This window comes from Equus przewalskii, chromosome 1 (assembly GCF_037783145.1).
Source record: "Equus przewalskii isolate Varuska chromosome 1, EquPr2, whole genome shotgun sequence".
In the NCBI taxonomy this organism is placed as follows: Eukaryota; Metazoa; Chordata; class Mammalia; order Perissodactyla; family Equidae; genus Equus; species Equus przewalskii.
Genome location: NC_091831.1, coordinates 127,090,742 through 127,109,410, shown reverse-complemented (window position 1 = coordinate 127,109,410; position 18,669 = coordinate 127,090,742). Strand labels below are relative to the sequence as shown.

Sequence of the window (18,669 nt, the reverse complement as noted above, 5' to 3'; positions counted from 1 at the left end):
CAAAGAGAAAACAAAGGCAAGATAAATAAAATCTGATCTGGGTGATACCTGAAATAGGACCCAACTGTGCCATTTTCCCTAGCCATGGGAGAGGTTCTGGGCCAGGCTCAAAGAGAGACATCATGAGGTTTGATTTCTTCTTGCTGTCAGCTTGGGAGTAGAGCATTCCATGCCATTCAGGACTAGACGGAAAGAAGATAGAAGATCAGAAGAAGATCAAGCCTGGGACTGTCAAGTTAAATAAGTCTAGCCTGTGTTTTTCTCTTGAGAGACATGGACTTCAGCTTTGAAATCCGGCGCATCACTTTTACTAAAGCCAAACCCTAAACCTGAAAATGCATACTGCTGCCCCCTAATATTACCATTCCTCTGGGACATGTAGTATTATTCAGGAAAAATTATGCAGATATGGAAATCAAAAGCAGTCTTAAAAGAGAACAAAAATATCACAAGGGCAGCAAGTAGCTGCAGGGGTGGTGAGGAGTAAGGGCTGCCACTATAGGTCTTTTCAGCTGCCTCCCTGAGTCAGTCACAGCAGCACCAACACAGAGAAGCCCTTCTAACACAGGGCACAAAGCCATCACCTAGCTGTCTCTGCTTCTCAAAGGGTTCCAGGTGATTCTCATAGTCAGAGCCAGTACAATTAGCTTGGGTACCAAGACACACAGCAAACTGATACCTAATTATAACAGCATTCTTCTTTTTGGACCAGCTAATTTTAACTGAAGCAGAAATGGAGCTGTGCTTCCTCTGAGTACTCCTAACCTCTTGATACTAGTCAACCCCAGGTGACGGCCAGGAGATGATCAGTCACCTCTTCTTTCCTAACAATAGGTATTACAGAAAGGGAAGAAGAGAGTTTTGCAAATTCCAAGACTGCAGCAAATGCGAAAGCTACTAGGGCCTTCCTTGTAGGGAAGGAATACAGCCGAGTGGCTATGAGCATGGGCTCCGGAGTCAGAATGCAGGGTAAGAATCCTGGCTCTTTCATTCACTAGCTGTGTGACCTTGAGCAAGTTCCTTGACCTCTCTAAGCCTTGGTTTCCTCATCTATATAATGAGGATAATACTGAAACCTCCTGCATAGTGTTGTTGTGAAGAATTAAGGAGTTAACATATGTCAAGTGCCTAGAGGAGTCCCTCGCCCATAGTAAAATGTTCAATCAATGTTATCAGCATCTTTTTTTTCTGCTTTTTCTCCCCAAATCCCCCCAGTACATAGTTGTATATTTTAGTTGTGGGTCCTTCTAGTTGTGGCATGTGGGATGCCGCCTCAGCATGGCCTAATGAGCAGTGCCATGGCCGTGCCCAGGATCTGAACCAGCGAAACCCTGGGCTGCAGAAGCAGAGTACATAAACATAACCACTTGGGAATGGGGCCAGCCCCTATCAGCATCTTTTAAAATTTATTTCTACCCCTTCATTTTATAGCTGAGGAGTCTGTGAATATTGCATAAGATCTTATAGCAAGTTAGTAGCATTGCTATAACTGAACCCAGGTTTCCCAGATAGGAAAGAAAAGAGGAAAACTGAGAAAAGATATAAAAGCAATATAATGAAAAAGCTCACTCTGTACTTATTCTAGGGGACGATTTAAAGAACAGTTTAGAAGGTGATGAGAAGTGGGAAGGGTATGGCGAGGAGAGGAAAAAGGTGATGAGGATCTTTCTATTTCTTTCAGAAAAGTCTGGGAAATACTTCACTCTGTAAATTGATTCTCCCTTTCACTCAGCCAAAAGGTAAACAAAGTTTCTTACCCTAATTGAACTATTGCCACCATTCCTTCCACTTTTAGGCTGCCATGGAGGAGGACACAAAAGTTGGGTATTTTGCCTGCAATCTGATTGGCTGAATTTTCATCTTCATTGTCATCTGTTATGCCAGTACCCACCTCATCACCTTCTGCGAAAAGAAAACAGGTCAGGCTGAGATTCACTACATAAACCTCAAACCCCACTTATACTCTTGGCTGTTTCTAGCCTAGGAGGGAAAGTATACAAAGTTATAAAGGAGTATTATAATAAGTAAGAAAAACTCATATTCTGGTTTTCCAACATCTATATAAAAATCAGTTTTCATATGTTATATGAATTCCATTTAATATAAAACATCAGAATAGCAAATTTATCGAGGCAGAACTGACATTAGCGGTCACCTGGGGCTGAGGGAGATGGGGATTAGGGGTTGACAGCTAAAGGGTATCTTTTGTGGGGGGGTAAAAATTCTAAAACTCGAATTCTAACGTTAACTGTGGTGATGGTTGTGCAACTCTATAAATACACTAAAAACTACTGAGTTGTACTCTTTAAATGAGTGAAGTGTATGGTATGTGAATTATATTTCAGTAAAGCTGCTACACAAAACGATCAGCTTTCCACAGTTTCCACTAGGACACTCAGATAGATGCTCTCTGCAGGCTTCAGGCACCATCTTTTTTTTTTTGAGGAAGATTAGCCCTGAGCTGCTGCCAATCCTCCTCTTTTTGCTGAGGAAGACTGGCCCTGAGCTAACATCCATGCCCATCTCCCTCTACTTTATATGTTGGACGCCTACCACAGCATGGCTTGCCAAGCGGTGCCATGTCCGCACCCGGGATCCCAACTGGCGAACCCCGGGCCGCCGAAGCGGAATGTGTGCACTTAACCGCTGCACCACCGGGCTGGCCCCAGGCACCATCTAAATAGAACCACAGATTCAGAGGTGTCAAGAGTGCTTTCAACTGACCATCTTCAAGCAGCACATGGATGGGACCCCCAAAAGTGAACAGCAATTACTCCATAAGCTTCTTGACCTGACTCTCCAACTCCAGGTTCTCTTATACACTCTGCTGACAGATGAATATTCCTACAATTAACTTCCCTCTGGAACTATCTGTCGCTTAATCTCATTCAAAGACTTTCTCATTCAACAGGAGGAATTTGCCCAGTTTAGCTTGATTTTCAATAGCCCTTACAAGAAAGTCCCATTTTGCCTTCCCATACTTTCTTTTCCACCATTCCCCTACACAAACTCTTCATTTTGCCCATTTTCTTTCTTGGAAGTTTATATGGGCATGCAGAATTCCCCCAGGAACTTAGAAATAAGGGAAAGTTGCTTGTTATCAATATCTAATCAAAAACAATAAGGTAAATTATAAACACAATGATCACAATAAGCCATGTGTGGTTACATATCAAGATCAGCATATCTCTGAATGTATGATTAAGGGTTACGGAATACCCAACACTCCAACTGAGATAACTGGACATAAATGGAATGTGATCATAACTCAGTGAGTGGAAACCTGATTGACTACATACACTCCTTGGAGAAAGCAGGTGAATATAAAGTGGATGGTCAGCCTACAACAGAGAAAAGAGAAGTTTAAAGTGCTAAAGACTAACGTTCTCCAAAGAAGGCTGAATTTGGGGGACATGACTTTACAGTTCCTGGAGAGGTATATTCCGCAGTGATGAGGCCTCACCTCACAAGGGCCTGGATTCATCCATTCATTCAACAGAATTTACTGAGATCTACTACATGCTAGGCATTGGTAGAGAAGGGATGTGGTCCCTCCCCTTATGAAGCTGTATTTAACTTCCATATTTATCAGGGAACCCTCTAAGAACTACTTTAGCTTCCTCAGCATGCTCCTACCAGGAGAGGCAGAGATGTGGATAAGAGACAACATTCTCATCTCTAAAGAGGACTATAAATTAACAAAGCAACATACAATAAATGTGTCAAAATGCTTTCCACAGTGTACAGTAGCAGAATTAGTTTTCTAATATATTAGGCAACATTCCATTTTTAAAAAATTCAATCCAATCACTATTCTTTTCCCTGAAATTCTGCAAAATGGGCTATCCTACTATCTAACATTCAAGAATAACTTTAGATAATAAGATACTTCATATGGATAATAAGATGCTTCAAATGAACAGAAAGAGAACTCACCTTTGTTAAGTGCTATAGGTAGGACCAGATGTCTGGACAGAACTGGGGGACTTGAAATATCAGCTATATCAATAAATCCCACTATTTCCAAATCTAACAGGAAGGAATCAACATAGAATTAATTCATGCTGGGAAAGTACATTATTTTCTATATACTAGGTTTCATAAATACAATGTTTAGGTTGGGAATTCAAATATGATGACTAGAAAGGTTATTAGAAGTTTCTCTGGATGACTTTAATAATTTGCACTTTAAGTAGCTAAGGAAATAAAGATAATTGTCTTTTATTTAAGGAATTTAAGTTATATGACAAATCAGCTAGACTTTATTTTTATGAGGCTAGGTCCCCAGCCAAGGCAAAAAAGCTTAAAAGTCAAATCCCTCTGTATAGTTAGGGGTGTTCAGGTCACCAGGGGGCAGTGTCAACACTTCTACAACAAGCAGCTGTCCTTGGAGGTAACAGTATTGCATTAAAAACATTTCCCTGATAAAGAAATATATTCTCTACAAAACCAAGGTAGCACTCTAAATATGACAATGATTTCTTTGCTTTATAGAAGCTGTATTAAAGACCAAAAGTATTTTTTGAAAACCCAAAATAAATAAGAAATAAAAGTTGCAACCCAAAGTACTTTTTTAAACTTTTTTTTCTGATTATATAAATAGTATAAAAACTTGGGAAACATGAAAAATTGTAAAGAAGAAAAATAAAGTCACTCATCATCAAAGAAAACCTCTATTAATGTTTTATTGAATTGCTTTTCAGTCTTTCTTCTAGGCATATAGACACTCATTTTCTCAAAACAAGTTTTAAAAATCAGGATCTTGGTAAGTACACTGTACTTCTAACACATCAGGAAATCTGATTCTCTGGAGATCTGCTGTCATTACCTTCTTTAGCAGAGTAACAAATGAATCAGCATAAGCAGTTATATTTTCATTTGAGCAGAAAAAGGCCTACATTTTAAAGTGGTTTAAATATAAGCTTTAATGAAGATCTTGAACTAAAAGTTTATACGGGAAAGAGAAGACTTATTCAAAGTTATTCATCAGAAAAGGATGGGAGGGAAGTGGAATCTAACTGTTTTGAAGGCAATACGACATTTGGCACAGCTTACTACACTGCTGTCTAGCCACAATGGAGGAGATGGATGCCCTACTTCAGACAGCAGGAGCAAAAGGCACAAAAAATAAAAAGCCTGTGCACAGACCTTCACTCTAAAACTCCTTACAATCTGCAAACCCAAAAATGAAATTAACATTTACTGTGCACTTAATGTTAATCATTTGTTGATTCAACAATGACCTAGTGAACACCTGCAATGCATTAGACATTATGCTAGTTACTAAAGCTGCAGTGGTGACTGAAACAGTGACAGTTTAGCATGTACCCACCACTCAAGGAACCCACCCACCAACAGGAGACAACTCTCCTCTGCACTATTCCTTGTTACTTTTGACTCTTCACTTTGCCAATCTCAGCTAAGCACAGCACCAGCAACATGAACCAGGTAACAGCAGTAGCACATCGCTTTCTTTTACTCATAATACAAGCAGTGGGCTAGAGGGGTACAATGCATTAGAGCTGAGACCCTAGAGATCATCTGGTTGATTCCACTCACCTAACCAGTAAAAACTGAAGTGACTTATCCAGGGTCACACAGGAAGAGTCAAGTCTAGAAGTTAGCACTTCATATATGACCTTAATTATGATGTTAATTAATCTTAGTATCTCTATTAAGAATTACCTCAAGGATTTCAATGCTAGTGAATCTGGCCACGATTTCCAACTCTAGTAATTTGTGGTTACAATTATCTAGGATTGGAGAGTAACTCATGACCTCATCATGAAAGATCAGTAATCCACCACCCCTTAACACAATTCATCCTCCCATCTAAAATGTACACTGAAGACAAAAGCACCCTAGTATCAGAATTTATATTTCTTTTCAACCCTCCTGGATAGAGAATAAAAGTCAGAAGTTAGAAGAAAGTAAGGATAACAGAAGAACTAAGAAGGAAGTTAAAAAAACTTACCTGTATTAATGACTTTCGGGATAGGATCGATTTCCTCATCTACAACAAAAGGTTCTGGCCGGGGGAAGACTTGCACATCAGCAGTTAAGTGGCCACACTTGAGAACAGCATGGAAAGGCGTATATGCCAGATCTATCAGTTTTCTAGAATATGATAATTAATTGTTATAGGAAGAATAGTATGACACATACAAAAGTAATTTTTTCAAGATGCAAAGTTTGTTTTCCCTTCAAGCTGACTCCAAAACTAAGAGCTGACCATTTGTGAAACAGAACAAAATCTGACATTTTCGGTAAGGAAATTTCAATTCTTTTTTTTTTTTTTTGAGGAAGATTAGCCCTGAGCTGACTACTGCCAGTCCTCCTCTTTTTGCTGAGGAAGCCTGGCCCTGAGCTAACATACATGCCCATCTTCCTCTACTTTACATGTGGGATGCCTACCACAGCATGGCGTACCAAGTGGTGCCATGTCTGCACCTGGGATCCGAACTGGCGAACCCCGGGCCACCAAGAAGCAGAACATGGGAACTTAACCACTGCGCCACTGGGCCGGCCCCGGAAATTTCAACTCTGAAAAGCCCAAAAGCAAGTTAATCTTTGAAATTGCTGAGTCATTGTAAGGAAGTCAACATCAACAGGCATTATAGATTTAGTCACGCTTAATTTAAAAGGGAATGAACTTTAACAAAAATCACTACTACCGATTATCATATCTGAAAAATGTGCAACTTGGGGAACATGAAACGACACAATTAGAAATAGTAAAATAGATTTTATTGCTGGATACCAAATGGTAATAATAGATTGTAAGAAGGCAAGAAAGCTCTAAGTATATACTTACCCAAACATAGACTGTACATTTTTCAAGCACAGGGGGCCATCAATAGTAAAAATCTGCCCTTCACCATTGTTTAAATCTATGAGACGCTCAAGGCAATCCAAGGAATCAGTGCTCTGAAGCTACAAAGCAAAACAGATGACTCTTTTAAAGTGGCACAAAATGCCAGGTTACTATCAGTACACCAAGGTCATGCCCATCACAACAACACAGGCAATAAATAACAATGATGATTTTTTTAACAATGCGAGAAGGAAAATAACTGGAACAATTTTGACAAAAGGTTACCAAAGAGGAATGTTATATAAAATGATAACACTAGAGCTATTTCATTCAGAAGTAGTTTTGCAAAGATTCTCAGAGGTGACCACAGCTGGTATTTACAGAGTATCTTCCCTCCAAAGTGTGTCCAACATCTTTTGGTAAGAAACATCATTATCTACATTTTACAGATCGAAAAACTGAGGTGAAGAAAGGTTAAATAACTTTCCCAAATAAGTGGGAAAACCAGGAAGCAGAGTTTAATAAAACAAACATCAGAGTAACGATACTTTACAAAAAAAATCAAGCACACTTCTGTCAACATTTCTGATGGAATAGACACAAGAATTCCTAAATGAGGGAAATACCTAATACCAAAAGAACATTCAACGCCTCAGCATTGATGAGTCTTTGTGGGAAGCACGATGGATAACAACTCAGCTGTGTTCCCTGAGATGGTGCAACACTCTGAACTTTCTGTTTTGTTTTGTTTGAGAAAGATTAGCCCTGAGCTAACTGCTGCCAATCCTCCTCATTTTGCTGAGGAAAACTGGCCCTGAGCTGACATCCGTGCCCATCTGCCTCTACTTTATATATGGGATGCCTACCACAGCATGGCTTGCCAAGTGGTGCCATGTCCGCATCCGGGATCCGAACTGGCAAACCCCGGGCCGCCGAAGCAGAACGTGTGCACTTAACCGCTGTGCCACCGGGCCGGCCCCAACACTCTGAACTCAGAGCATTTGAGACCCAGTCTTTTCAAATATAGTTAGTGACCAGCCTCAACTGAAACCAATGGAGTTCAATGTTCTAGTACATGCAATAAAATATTAATAGAATATAATGAAAAATAAACTGAGTCTTAAAATGTATCTAATCAAACGATAAAGAACTTAGTAAAACGCATCACCTCCTCCAAATTTGCCATGCACATGATGTATAACTTAGATGGGAAAGGGAAAGGCAGTGGAAACCGGTTGTTCTCACTTCGCTGACTGTGAGTAGCTAAGGAATGCCGCAGGGACCCTCTGCCAATGCCAAGACAGCCATCAGTCACAAGAACAACCTGTTTACAAAAAGTGAGAGGTTTGTACATGAAATAACATTTAAAGCAGTTTCATTTAGCAATTTTTCCCTTCTCCCTAATTGCATTTATACTCAAAAACCTGCCTCTGCAGGGACACAAGCAACCAAGTGAATAAATCTCAAAAACATTTTGTCAAGTGAAAGATGACAGACACAAAAGAGTATACACTGTATGATTCTATTTATATGAAGTTCTGGAACAGGTAAAACAAAGCTAAGATAAATCAAACAGGGGTCTGGGACGTGTGAGGATATTGACTAGAAAGGGGCATGAGGAAACTGGGGTAATGGAAATGTCTATACCTTAATTGGAGTAATGGTTACATAGACGTATGCATTTGTCAAAATGCAGTGAACTGTGTATTTAAGATCTATGCATTTTACTGTATTTTATCTAATTAAACCTAAAAAAAAAAAAGCATCTACCTATGAACACTTAAAAAAAGGGCAAAAACATTCATAACCAGTTCTTACTTTATTGTGTTAAAACTAGAACTCCATCTCTAAGATAAGGAGTTGGCACCTAAGGCACCAATGTCAAAAATCGCATGAGGACTTATTTTACACGCGTCCCTAGGAAGTACCAGCACAGAAGTCTGCACCTTGACACTTTATTTTCAAAGATGATAAACTCTACCCCTAGTTGACTAAAATGACAACCGCTTTTAAGACGTATTTGTAAAAGCCATTTAACCAGATGTGTACAAGATCTTTAAAATGCATTCTTAATCAACTCCGTAATTTGAAAAAGCTTTCAAAATATACCAACATTAGATGGTGGTTACAAATCATTTTCCTTTTCCTCATTGCTTCAAAGCAATTCTGTGGGAGGTGGGCTTTCCAAGCATTCCAGGGGAGGATTATTTTTGCTCTCCCTAGCCTAGCCTAGTAACTTGATAATAACAGGCCATTAAGGCAGCATTAGGTGGTTGCACAATATGAAGTACCAAGATTGGCACTTACTTCTAAAGCCCAAGAATGCTTAACAGAGGTCCCCTGGAGAGATGTCATCTTTTGGGAAGACAGTCAATTGACTACTAGGCAATTTTCTCTTCTAGGTACCAACAATTGCTATATAATGATTCATTTCTACCACTAACTTTTTCAGACGCTGTGTGATAATGAAATATTTCATGTATTGTCAAAATGACACAGACTTTCCTCAGATAATGAAAACATAGTCCAGCTGTCAAAAAGATTAGTTAAAAAGTTGCATATTAAAATAAATCCATTTGATAGTAACTGATTATAAAAAACAATCTCTAATAACTTCCACCTCTAGTACAGTGTTTTGGACCTGGTTTACCCCGAAATTCATCAAGCAGTCCAAGTGAATTCAGGCCCATCTCCTTGCCCTCAGAGTACAGTACATCTCAAATGCAGAGTCTTCCTTTTTGCAAGGGAAGAAAAAAACAGCAAAATGCAGAAGTCTGCATGGTGCACAATGTCTGGCTCTGACATACTTTCCGAGTTTTTTGTCTGAGACGACTGAAGTAGCAAATGAAACTGTGCTACCTGCTAGCTTCCAGTTCAAAAGATACTGACAACGAAACTTCACTTATTCAGTATACTGTCAGGAAATTAGATATTCTGTATGTATGGATTTACCAAATAAATATTATTTATCAAGTAAGTTGCCAAACGTTTTTATTTCTGAAAAGAAAATGATTAAAAGGCATTTACTGGCTTTTTAAGAAAGTGTCCACTAAAGTGATTTGATTTAACCTTTTAGTCGTAGCTCAGGGTCTTCATTAACCCAGGAGTTCATACTGCATAAAACAAGGTGGTTTTTGCAGTAATAAAAAACAATGTAAAAAAAAGTTGGGTTTATTGAGATATAATTGACATGGAATAAATTTTACCCTTTTTAGTATACAGTTCTGAGTTCTGACAATTGCATTCAGTGATGTAACTACTCCTACAATCAAGATAAAGACCAGTTCCATCACTGCGCATATTCTCTTGCCCTTCGAGTCAACCCCTATCCTTTCCTCACCCCCAGGCAACCACAACCTTATTTTTAATTAAAAAATCAATACCAGGGATGCCACTGACACTACTGAGGAATTCTATGTTTGACCCCATAATAAGAAATCAGGGGCCGGCTGGGTGGTGCAGCAGTTAAGTTCGCATGTTCCGCTTCGGTGGCCCGGGGTTCGCCGGTTTGGATCCTGGGTGCGGACATGGCACCGTTTGGCTAAGCCATGCTGTGGTAGGCATCCCACATATAAAGTAGAGGAAGATGGACACGGATGTTAGCTCAGGGCCAGTATTCCTCAGCAAAAAGAGGAGGATTGGCAGCAGTTAGCTCAGGGCTAATCTTCCAAAAAAAAAAAAATCATACACCAGGGGCTGGCAAACTATGACTAACTGCCTGTTTTTGTAAATGAAGTTTTATTAGGGAGACAGCCATGCCCATTTATTTACTTATTATCTACAGCTGCTTTCATGCTATGACAGCAGAGTTGAGGAGTTGCCACAGACACCTACAAACCCTAAAATACAGAAAAGGTTTGCTGACTCCTGTTGTAGACTATTACAATTTTCCTTTTAGCAATTTTTCTGTTTTCCCCTTTAAAATATGCTACTACTTCTCAAGGTACCTGTTTACAGCAAACTTCCAATTCTCTTTTTCTGCTACTACTCTGCTCAGATTTGATACTAATGTGGACTGACTAGAGACTCTAAGTAAAGGACAAGAGATTTTATGAAATTCATACTCTTCACTTTTTAGACAACTCAAATAGTTGAGACGGTTACAAGTTTGCTAAATAAATGCTACACTGAGATAATGAAGATAGACTATATTGTACTAACGTTTATAATCCTATCACTCAAAACTATAATCACCCCTTTCAGGGAGTGTTAGTTCTGAAATTCCACTGTGAGCCCTCTGTGCTTTATACAAACAATATTAGTTTGCAATAAGTCAATTTATTAGGAGGATGCTTTCCTTAAGGCATAACTGTACTGCTTTCTGAGCATATTAGCATTGATTTAGTGCCTTCTTTTAAAAAGATATCAACAGTGTATAATGTAGTTTGTGGAAATTACAATGCATGCTGTGTCAGAGTCTGAAGAAAATCAAAGCATCTCAGTGGTTAATGTTTTTAACTCAGGGCAATGAAAAAGAATTGATCATTACCTGGCAAGGAATTGCACCACCCCATTCCTGCTGAACAATATTGCAAACACCAACTAATGCAGACTCCAAGCAGGTTTTATCATAATCATCCATATTACTTAGTGCTTCCTGATTGAATAAAAGATAAAATTGCTCATTATTCTTTATTGTTTTAATTTGTTATTAGAAAACAAGATAAACTGTTCAAAGTATGAATGTTATACAGGGGACATTGTGTTTCTGGGAGCCCAAAAGCATAGGTTCTTAAAGAAAAACAGTAAAACAGACTTCCTCAACTATGAAGGATAATTAAAAGAGCTTCTCTTTATTCCATCCTCTTATCAGGTGAGAGTAAACAGTCCACCAAGTTCCTATCTTTATGAGTGGACCTTGAAGGAAATAATTAAAATCAAGAATTTTTAACACATCACAAAAATAATGACAAAATTTACTGAGTACTAACTCTTTCCTAAACACCATTCTAGACATTTTACATGCATTTAATCATCACAACATCCTATAAGGTATAGATTATTAACCCATTTTTAAAATGAGAAACCTAAGGTACAGAATGATTAGGTAACTTTCCTAGATCTTGTGCCTAGAGGTGGCAGAGTCTAGATATGAACCCAGTCAGTCTGACTCCAGGAATCTTGGTTTTAATCACGACTCTGTACTACTTATACAGCAATTCTCTAAATTTCAGAACTGCTGACCATCCAAAATCCTTATTCGCTTTTAAGAAATCCACTGCAATTTTAAAAAAAGCTTTTGAGGGGCCAGTACAGTGGTGCAGCAGTTAACTTCACACGTTCTGCTTTGGCAGCCCGGGGTTTGCCAGTTCAGATCTTGAGTGCGGACCCATGCACTGCTTGGCAAGCCATGCTGTGGCAGAAGTCCCACATATAAAGAAGAGGAAGATGGGCATGGATGTTAGCTCAAGGCCAGTCTTCCTAGCAAAAAGAGGAAGATTGGCAGCAGATGTTAGCTCAGAGCTAATCTTCCTCAAAAAAAACCCATAAAACCTTTTTAGAAAATGATTTAAAAAAATGAAAGCTTTTGAGTCACTTAAAAACGTGAGTTATTAAGCAGAATGACTTTTTAAAAATTTTATTACTTATATTTTAAAAAAATCACACTATATTGATCCTGGATTTCTCAACTGCATAGCAATTACTAAATTCTTTGATTTAATTCCACAGACACTTACTGACTGCTCACTATGGGCAAGACACTGTTGGAAATGTTAATGGTTTAGATATCAGAAAGTAAATTCTCTGGTATATCACAGACAACATCTTTGGAAAATAACACCTATCAATTGAGGTTTATAAATTATAATTTCTTAGCATCTGTAAATCAAAGGCTATTTGTTGGAGAAGAAATACAGTTTTGAATTACTCTAGAATAAGTTTTTTTCTAAGGAATGGTTGTTTTTCATCTCCTCAAGTTTTACAGGAAAGTAGAAGAGTAAAGTGTTGAACCTACAGACCCTAACTTTAGGGAATGGGGCACTACATGCTGACATCCTCCCGTTTCCACAGAGAAGTCCAGAAAATAAGGCTACAACTCACAGCTCTAACTCATAGCTCTACCAAAGGCATATGGCCTACTGGTTGTGAATCCTTGTTTTACAGCTACACTCAGATATTATACTCATAGACTTATCATTAAATAATACCAACTTCTAAATATTCAGTGCAACATGATAACACTGCTTTCCTCCCTATAAATTTGGGTCCTGTATACACAATAACTCATTCCTTTTTGTACCTGGAGGGTGTTATAATCTCTTGTGAAGGGAACCATCAGCTCCCAGAGTGATGAAAAAACCACTAGGGCTGTAAACTCAAGCTTGTAATTTGTGGCCATGTGCTCAAACAGCATTGTCAAACCATGGGCTGCTAGGTGCTTGCGCTGATATTCCTCAGACCCCTCGAGAGACACAGGTCGGGTCATGGAAAGGGATACATCCATCACCACCACCGTCGGCATGATGAAAATGATCCCAGTGTTCCCAGTCAGAACGTAGACAGACAGCTATAGATAGAGAAGTGCTGTAGAAAGTAAATATAATTAGGTCTTACATGTCATGGAGAGAAAAAAGTATGTTTTTCACCATAATTTTAACCAAACTTTCCAGAAATGAGTGAAGGCAAACCCCATTTAAGCTGAGGTGAGGGCAAATCTGCAGAGAATTCAGTGGGAGGGAAGCAAGCAGCTTTTAGTTCACTATGAGGACCACTCCTAGAGTCACTCACTAAGTGGTCATAAATCAAGGACCACCTTAAGTATTTGTATTTAAAAAAAAACAACATTAAATTCAGGTAGCCTTGACTTTTATACTTTCAAATTTTATACAACTTAATATAACAAACACGCCTACATCACCTCTCCAACACTTAATTTACTAAAGAACATTTCTACTTGTTATATGGTGGCGCTTTTTGACAATCAGTCATTCTTTTTGGGAACTATCACTATCTTAATCAATAGAGCTGTATTTGTGCAAATGTTTAATTATCTTGTTGTTTAGTGCCTCTTTTTTGGTTAAAATGAATGCAACATATGAAAATAAAAGGGCTGGTAAAGCCATAATCCAAATTAGACAAAGCAGGAAATCTGTAAGCATGACAAAAGCAATCAACTGCTAGTCTCAGTAGTGCTCATCGTACATAAACTGAGCAACAGCGTTCTAACTGTGAAGGAAAAGAACAAAATTAAAGAATATGTATGACAGCTGGCATTATCTCATGAAATTGTGTACTAAAGTCAAAATGTATAAGAAATGGAGAAAACAAAGAGCTGTGTAAAATTATGGATTGAGAAGTAGCATAAAGAAAACATTCCTGTGCTCAAAAATCAAACGTTCACAGATATACAGACCTGCTCAGGGGGACAACAGCTTGCTGCTACTCTATTATTAAGCAAACTAAAGTCTATTGACACATGAAATATCATATAGCTATAAATAATTGCACATATGTAGATATCAGAAATATTTATATAATGTATTAGTCATTGAGAAAAGCAGGTCACAGGATTGTATGTATACACTAATCACAGCTTCATAAAAATCACTGTGTTTGTACAATTAGGGAAGACTGGATGGACATAAACAGGTTAGAAATTTAATGTTCACCATTTTCTTTTTTAGAACTTCCTTCAAAAACTTAACAGTGGCTAGACTGCTCATTTTAGTACAGTGTTCACCTGCAAATATGTGATATTCTAAAATTCCATTTGTAAATAGGCTATTGGGAACTCAGAACATACTGGTTCGTGGAAACAATGTTATAAATGGGGGTCAGGAACTCAAGTCAAGTATGAAAAGCCTTTTTACCACATAGTGGCCTGAGATACATTTCAAATACAGTAATGCTTCATGTATCAATAAAGATTAAATGAGATAAAAATTACTTTTCCAGACTCCTTAGAATTCCAAAATGTTTAACCATTTTGATAGAAGAAATTAAAATGTGTATCCCTCTTTTCTGCCTCATTCAACACTGTGTGTTAAACATAATTCACTCTGTTATGATGAGGTGGCATCACCACTCTAAACCCCAATACTGCCCAGCACACTGCTACCCTGATGCTTTACTTTATACCAGCACTCCCTCAAGTGTGTGCTGCAGAACACTGTTCTGGAGGGATGCTCCAAGAAAAACGAGTTCAGGCCTTATTAAAGATGCTGAAAACTTCTACAGCAAAGAATACAGTTTAATTTGCTAACCTTGTATTTCCCATTTAACTCTTCTCCACATAATTACTGTTCAGGTCCCAGAGAACAAGTATTGTATAGAACACACATGGAAACAATGCCTTGTATTCAATGGATCCAGGCTGTTGTGCCCTGTTTCAGCCTCCTCCTTATAATTAATTTTTAGACCATCAGCTTGCATTCCACTTTTCTCAGTAACCCTCTGTAATCATCCTCCCTCTTTCTAATTCGCTGCTGCTTGGCTACTACAGGCTGGTAAGCCAGGTAATCAAGCTTGTTAAAACTGTGTCCAAAGTCAAAGTTAACAGGCTCTGAGAGACTGTGGGTTTCTTGCAGTGTCAAATGCATGAGCTTTGGTGTATCAACTTGGTACTGTTTCATTTACTCAGTCTTTTTTATTTTCTTTCTGGGTCTCAGCTGTGTTGTTCAAAAAGTGAGGTGCTCTACAACACTGGTGCAACTACACTACATTAGACCATAAACTCACTAAGGGCAGAGATCATGTCAGATTTTGCTCACCAATGTCCCCTCAGAACCTATCACAGTAACCGGCACACAGTACGTGCTGGACAAAATATTTGATAATGGCTAATGAACTACCCCTAATCACTAGAGAGAACATTATTTGGCAAAATACATGATAAATTTTAACTCTGGACACCAGAAATGCATTTCCTCCTCTCCTCCTCATTCAAGCGGAGATACTAGGGACTCATGCCTCTACCCACCTATAGAGTTTACCCAGCTCCCACAGCAGAGCAGCCATTCATGCATAGAGGCCTTCATGTTATGCAAAGTTGGGGATCATGAGGAGTACTGCCCTCCCCTCTTAGAAGAATGGGGAATAGGAGACATAGATTTAGGTCAGGTATAAGAAAGCCCATGAAATCTGCTGTAACACTGAAACAGGTGACCACAGCTGGCAGTCTGGTCTTCTCTGCAGACACCTCTAGAGCTGGCTCTTTCTCCTGACTGTTGCATTTGTGTCCACCCCCAAACACACCTCCTTAACGGCGGCAAAGTCATGGGAAACCAATTTAATACTCCGGTTGTAAGCATAGGAGAGAGAGAACTGAATGTTCTTGAAGGATGGTTCACTCAAGCAGTCTAGGCCTAAAAAGAAAAAAAAAAAAAAGAATCCCTGCCCATCACAGTCCAGCAATTCTGTGAGAACACGATCTTTTTCTCACGTGGGTTGAGTCTTACCCACGAGGTCCCGACCCCGCCCCACCCCTTTCACTGTTTACATATAGAGCTTAAGACAACTAGGGGTCCTCTTTCTCAAGAACAATCTACTCCTGAGAAGAGACCCTAGCCACCCGATATGGCCTTAACGCCAAGTCTCTATCAGCACACATTTACGATTCTTCCCTGAGGACGACAATTAGCTCATTCATAAAGAATGATTCTCAGCAGTTTCGCCCTCAAAGCGCGATGGCACTCGAATTTCCAGGGTCCCGCCCACCCTGAGGTCCCCCGGTCACCCTGACTTCCGTCGCCTGAGTCCTGCCGAGCTCACAGATGCGACTCCATCTCTAAGCCGCCCGCCTGGAAATACGGAACTCCTGCGTTTGGATTGCAACTAGGGGTGCATTTTTACCATAAAATCAGTCAAACAAAAATTGAGATCTGGAAGTCTCTTAGGGGAAGAGGGGGCGGCCAAGCCTGGGCAGGAGGCCGAAATCCTGGGGTTTTCGCGGAGCTGGAGACCCGCAGCCACGGAGCGAGGGGAGGCCGAGAGCAGGGCCCCAGAACCGGCGCCGCAGGGATGGCGCGGGGCGACCGCCTGCGCAGCAGGAAGGCCGGGCGCCCGCCCTGCGTCGTTCCCCACCTCTGACCCCTTCTCCTGCGGCTCCAACCAGCAACAAAGGACAGTCCGGAGACCCGGGCTTTCCCACTCACCCAGCGCCCATTGTCGGCACGGTCCGTCCGCACAAACTTTCCCCCCGCGCGCCACAGCCGGAACTACAGGGCCGCGCGAAACAAGGGAAGCCGGCGCCGGGCCTGCGCGCGGGCGGGGCCGGGGGCGGGGCCGGGGGCGGGGCCCTGGCGGGGCGGGGACGCTAGGGGGCGCGCCCTTCTCAGCGTGTCTCCACCGCCCCGGATCCGCGGCGCCGGCTGTCCCCACAGAGCCCCAACTTCGCTGAGCCCTGGCTGTGTCGTGTCTTCGCTCCTTCCCCCGCTCTCCACTGTCGGGCTCTTCTGCCATTTCCCTCTGGCCACCTGCCCGCCTGCCCCTCTTGCCGGTGACTCTGGGACCCTTCACACGACGACTCCCCCACTCACCCGCGCCAGTGGCTGTCCCGGCCTAACCCTCACTGATCTTTGCCCTCTCCCAGTCCTCCTCGGGCCTCTCGCTCGTGGCCTGTGGCCCGGCTGACAGAATCCTCTCCATACTCCTTTTAGACTGTAATTGCCGCCTGAGGGGTGTCGTCCTAAGCACGCTGTCCGCTTTTCTTAGCTGCCCGGAGCCAGCTGGCTCGTCGGGACTTCTCCCCTTGGTCTCCTCAGCGCGACGCTCGCTCCGTCCCACCACCGCCTTTGAGGGAAGCGGAGGGCGGCTTCGGTCGGGTCGCCTGCCCTGGCCGCGGGGCTCACTGCGGGCGGGGCACCCAGGCTCTCCCGGGACGCCCTCACTGCCTCCCCTCCGGCCACCTGCTGTCCCCCGGCAGCCTGTGCCTCAGCGCGGGCCTGAGGGGACGGGAAGTGACTCTAACCATGTAGGAGGCAGGAGATGCCAGCTGAGGCGCCCCTGTGGCTGCCAGGAGGCCCCGGGTAGTGGCGGTTCAAAGAACCGTGTTCCACCACAGGGGTTACAAGCGGCCACAGGGAGGCCTCCTGAGGGCCTTAGGCCTTCGGGGCGTGGCCTTTGAGTCGGTGGGACGGGGCGGGGGCGCGGCGGGCCTGTCTGCCTTTCACAGCTTGTTCTGCGGGAGAGAGCAGGCTCCGGTTGCTCGTCGTTCTTTCCTGTCTCCTTAGATCAGAGGTGGCCGAGGAAGGCGGCTCAGTCCCTGGGAATGCCAGCGGCCTGCAGACGGCCCTTTTTCTTCAGAACTGTTCTCTTCAGCTTGGCTAGTCTCACCGTCCCAAGACCGTGTTCTGCCTGAGCAGGCGCTGGGGCCTGGCTAGTGACGGCCCATGCTGATTGCGGAGTGGTAACGCCTGATTCCCCCCTTTGGGCGAGGGCCTGGGCTACCCCTGACGTGGTGACGCTCAGCCGTGGGTCACGTTCTCCCGCTGGTTCCAGCCCAGCTCCAGGCACCGATTGGTTCCCTTACCCAGTCCTGAAGCTCAAGTTTATTAGTTTGCTGACGGGTGATCAGATCTTGGTGACCTGGTTCTGAATACAGGCTTTCAGGAGACTGGGGAGGCAAGAGGGCAATTTATTAAAATTGAGGCTAAAAGGTAGAACTGCCAAGAGGCCCGCATCAGTTAGGGCAAGTGGTAAGTGCTCCTTTTTAAAAATTCTTAGTAGAATCCCATTAAGAATGAGAAGGTGGGGGCCGGCCCTGTGGCGCAGCAGTTAAGGTCACACGTTCTGCTTCTCGGCGGCCCGGGGTTCGCCGGTTCGGATCCCAGGTGCGGACATGACACTGCTTGGCAAGCCATGCTGTAGTAGGCGTCCCACATATAAAGTGGAGGAAGATGGGCATGGATCTTAGC

The 18,669-nt window shown here is 41.9% G+C and overlaps 1 protein-coding gene across 23 annotated transcripts in view; it reads right to left on the bottom strand.

Annotated features, from left to right (window-relative positions):
• Nucleotides 1-18,466, bottom strand: part of INTS14 (integrator complex subunit 14) — a 31,356-nt gene extending 12,890 nt beyond the window's left edge. For 3 of the 23 annotated variants that reach the window (XR_011527433.1, XR_011527434.1, XM_070576776.1), the window contains exons 1-11: nucleotides 16,909-17,025; nucleotides 16,010-16,119; nucleotides 13,056-13,339; nucleotides 11,304-11,411; nucleotides 7,983-8,138; nucleotides 6,815-6,933; nucleotides 5,975-6,117; nucleotides 3,937-4,029; nucleotides 2,554-2,676; nucleotides 1,758-1,902; nucleotides 49-182 (exon numbers count right to left, since the gene is read on the bottom strand). Coding sequence is in view for 21 of the 23 variants with exons in the window: in XM_070576776.1 (XP_070432877.1) it covers nucleotides 49-182; nucleotides 1,758-1,902; nucleotides 2,554-2,676; nucleotides 3,937-4,029; nucleotides 5,975-6,117; nucleotides 6,815-6,933; nucleotides 7,983-8,138; nucleotides 11,304-11,411; nucleotides 13,056-13,277 (1,243 nt within the window). In the remaining 2 variants the exon portion in view is untranslated. The other 20 variants (XM_070576782.1, XM_070576817.1, XM_070576852.1 and 17 more) reach the window with 20 other exon arrangements.
• Between the last annotated feature and the right edge of the window lie 203 nt (nucleotides 18,467-18,669).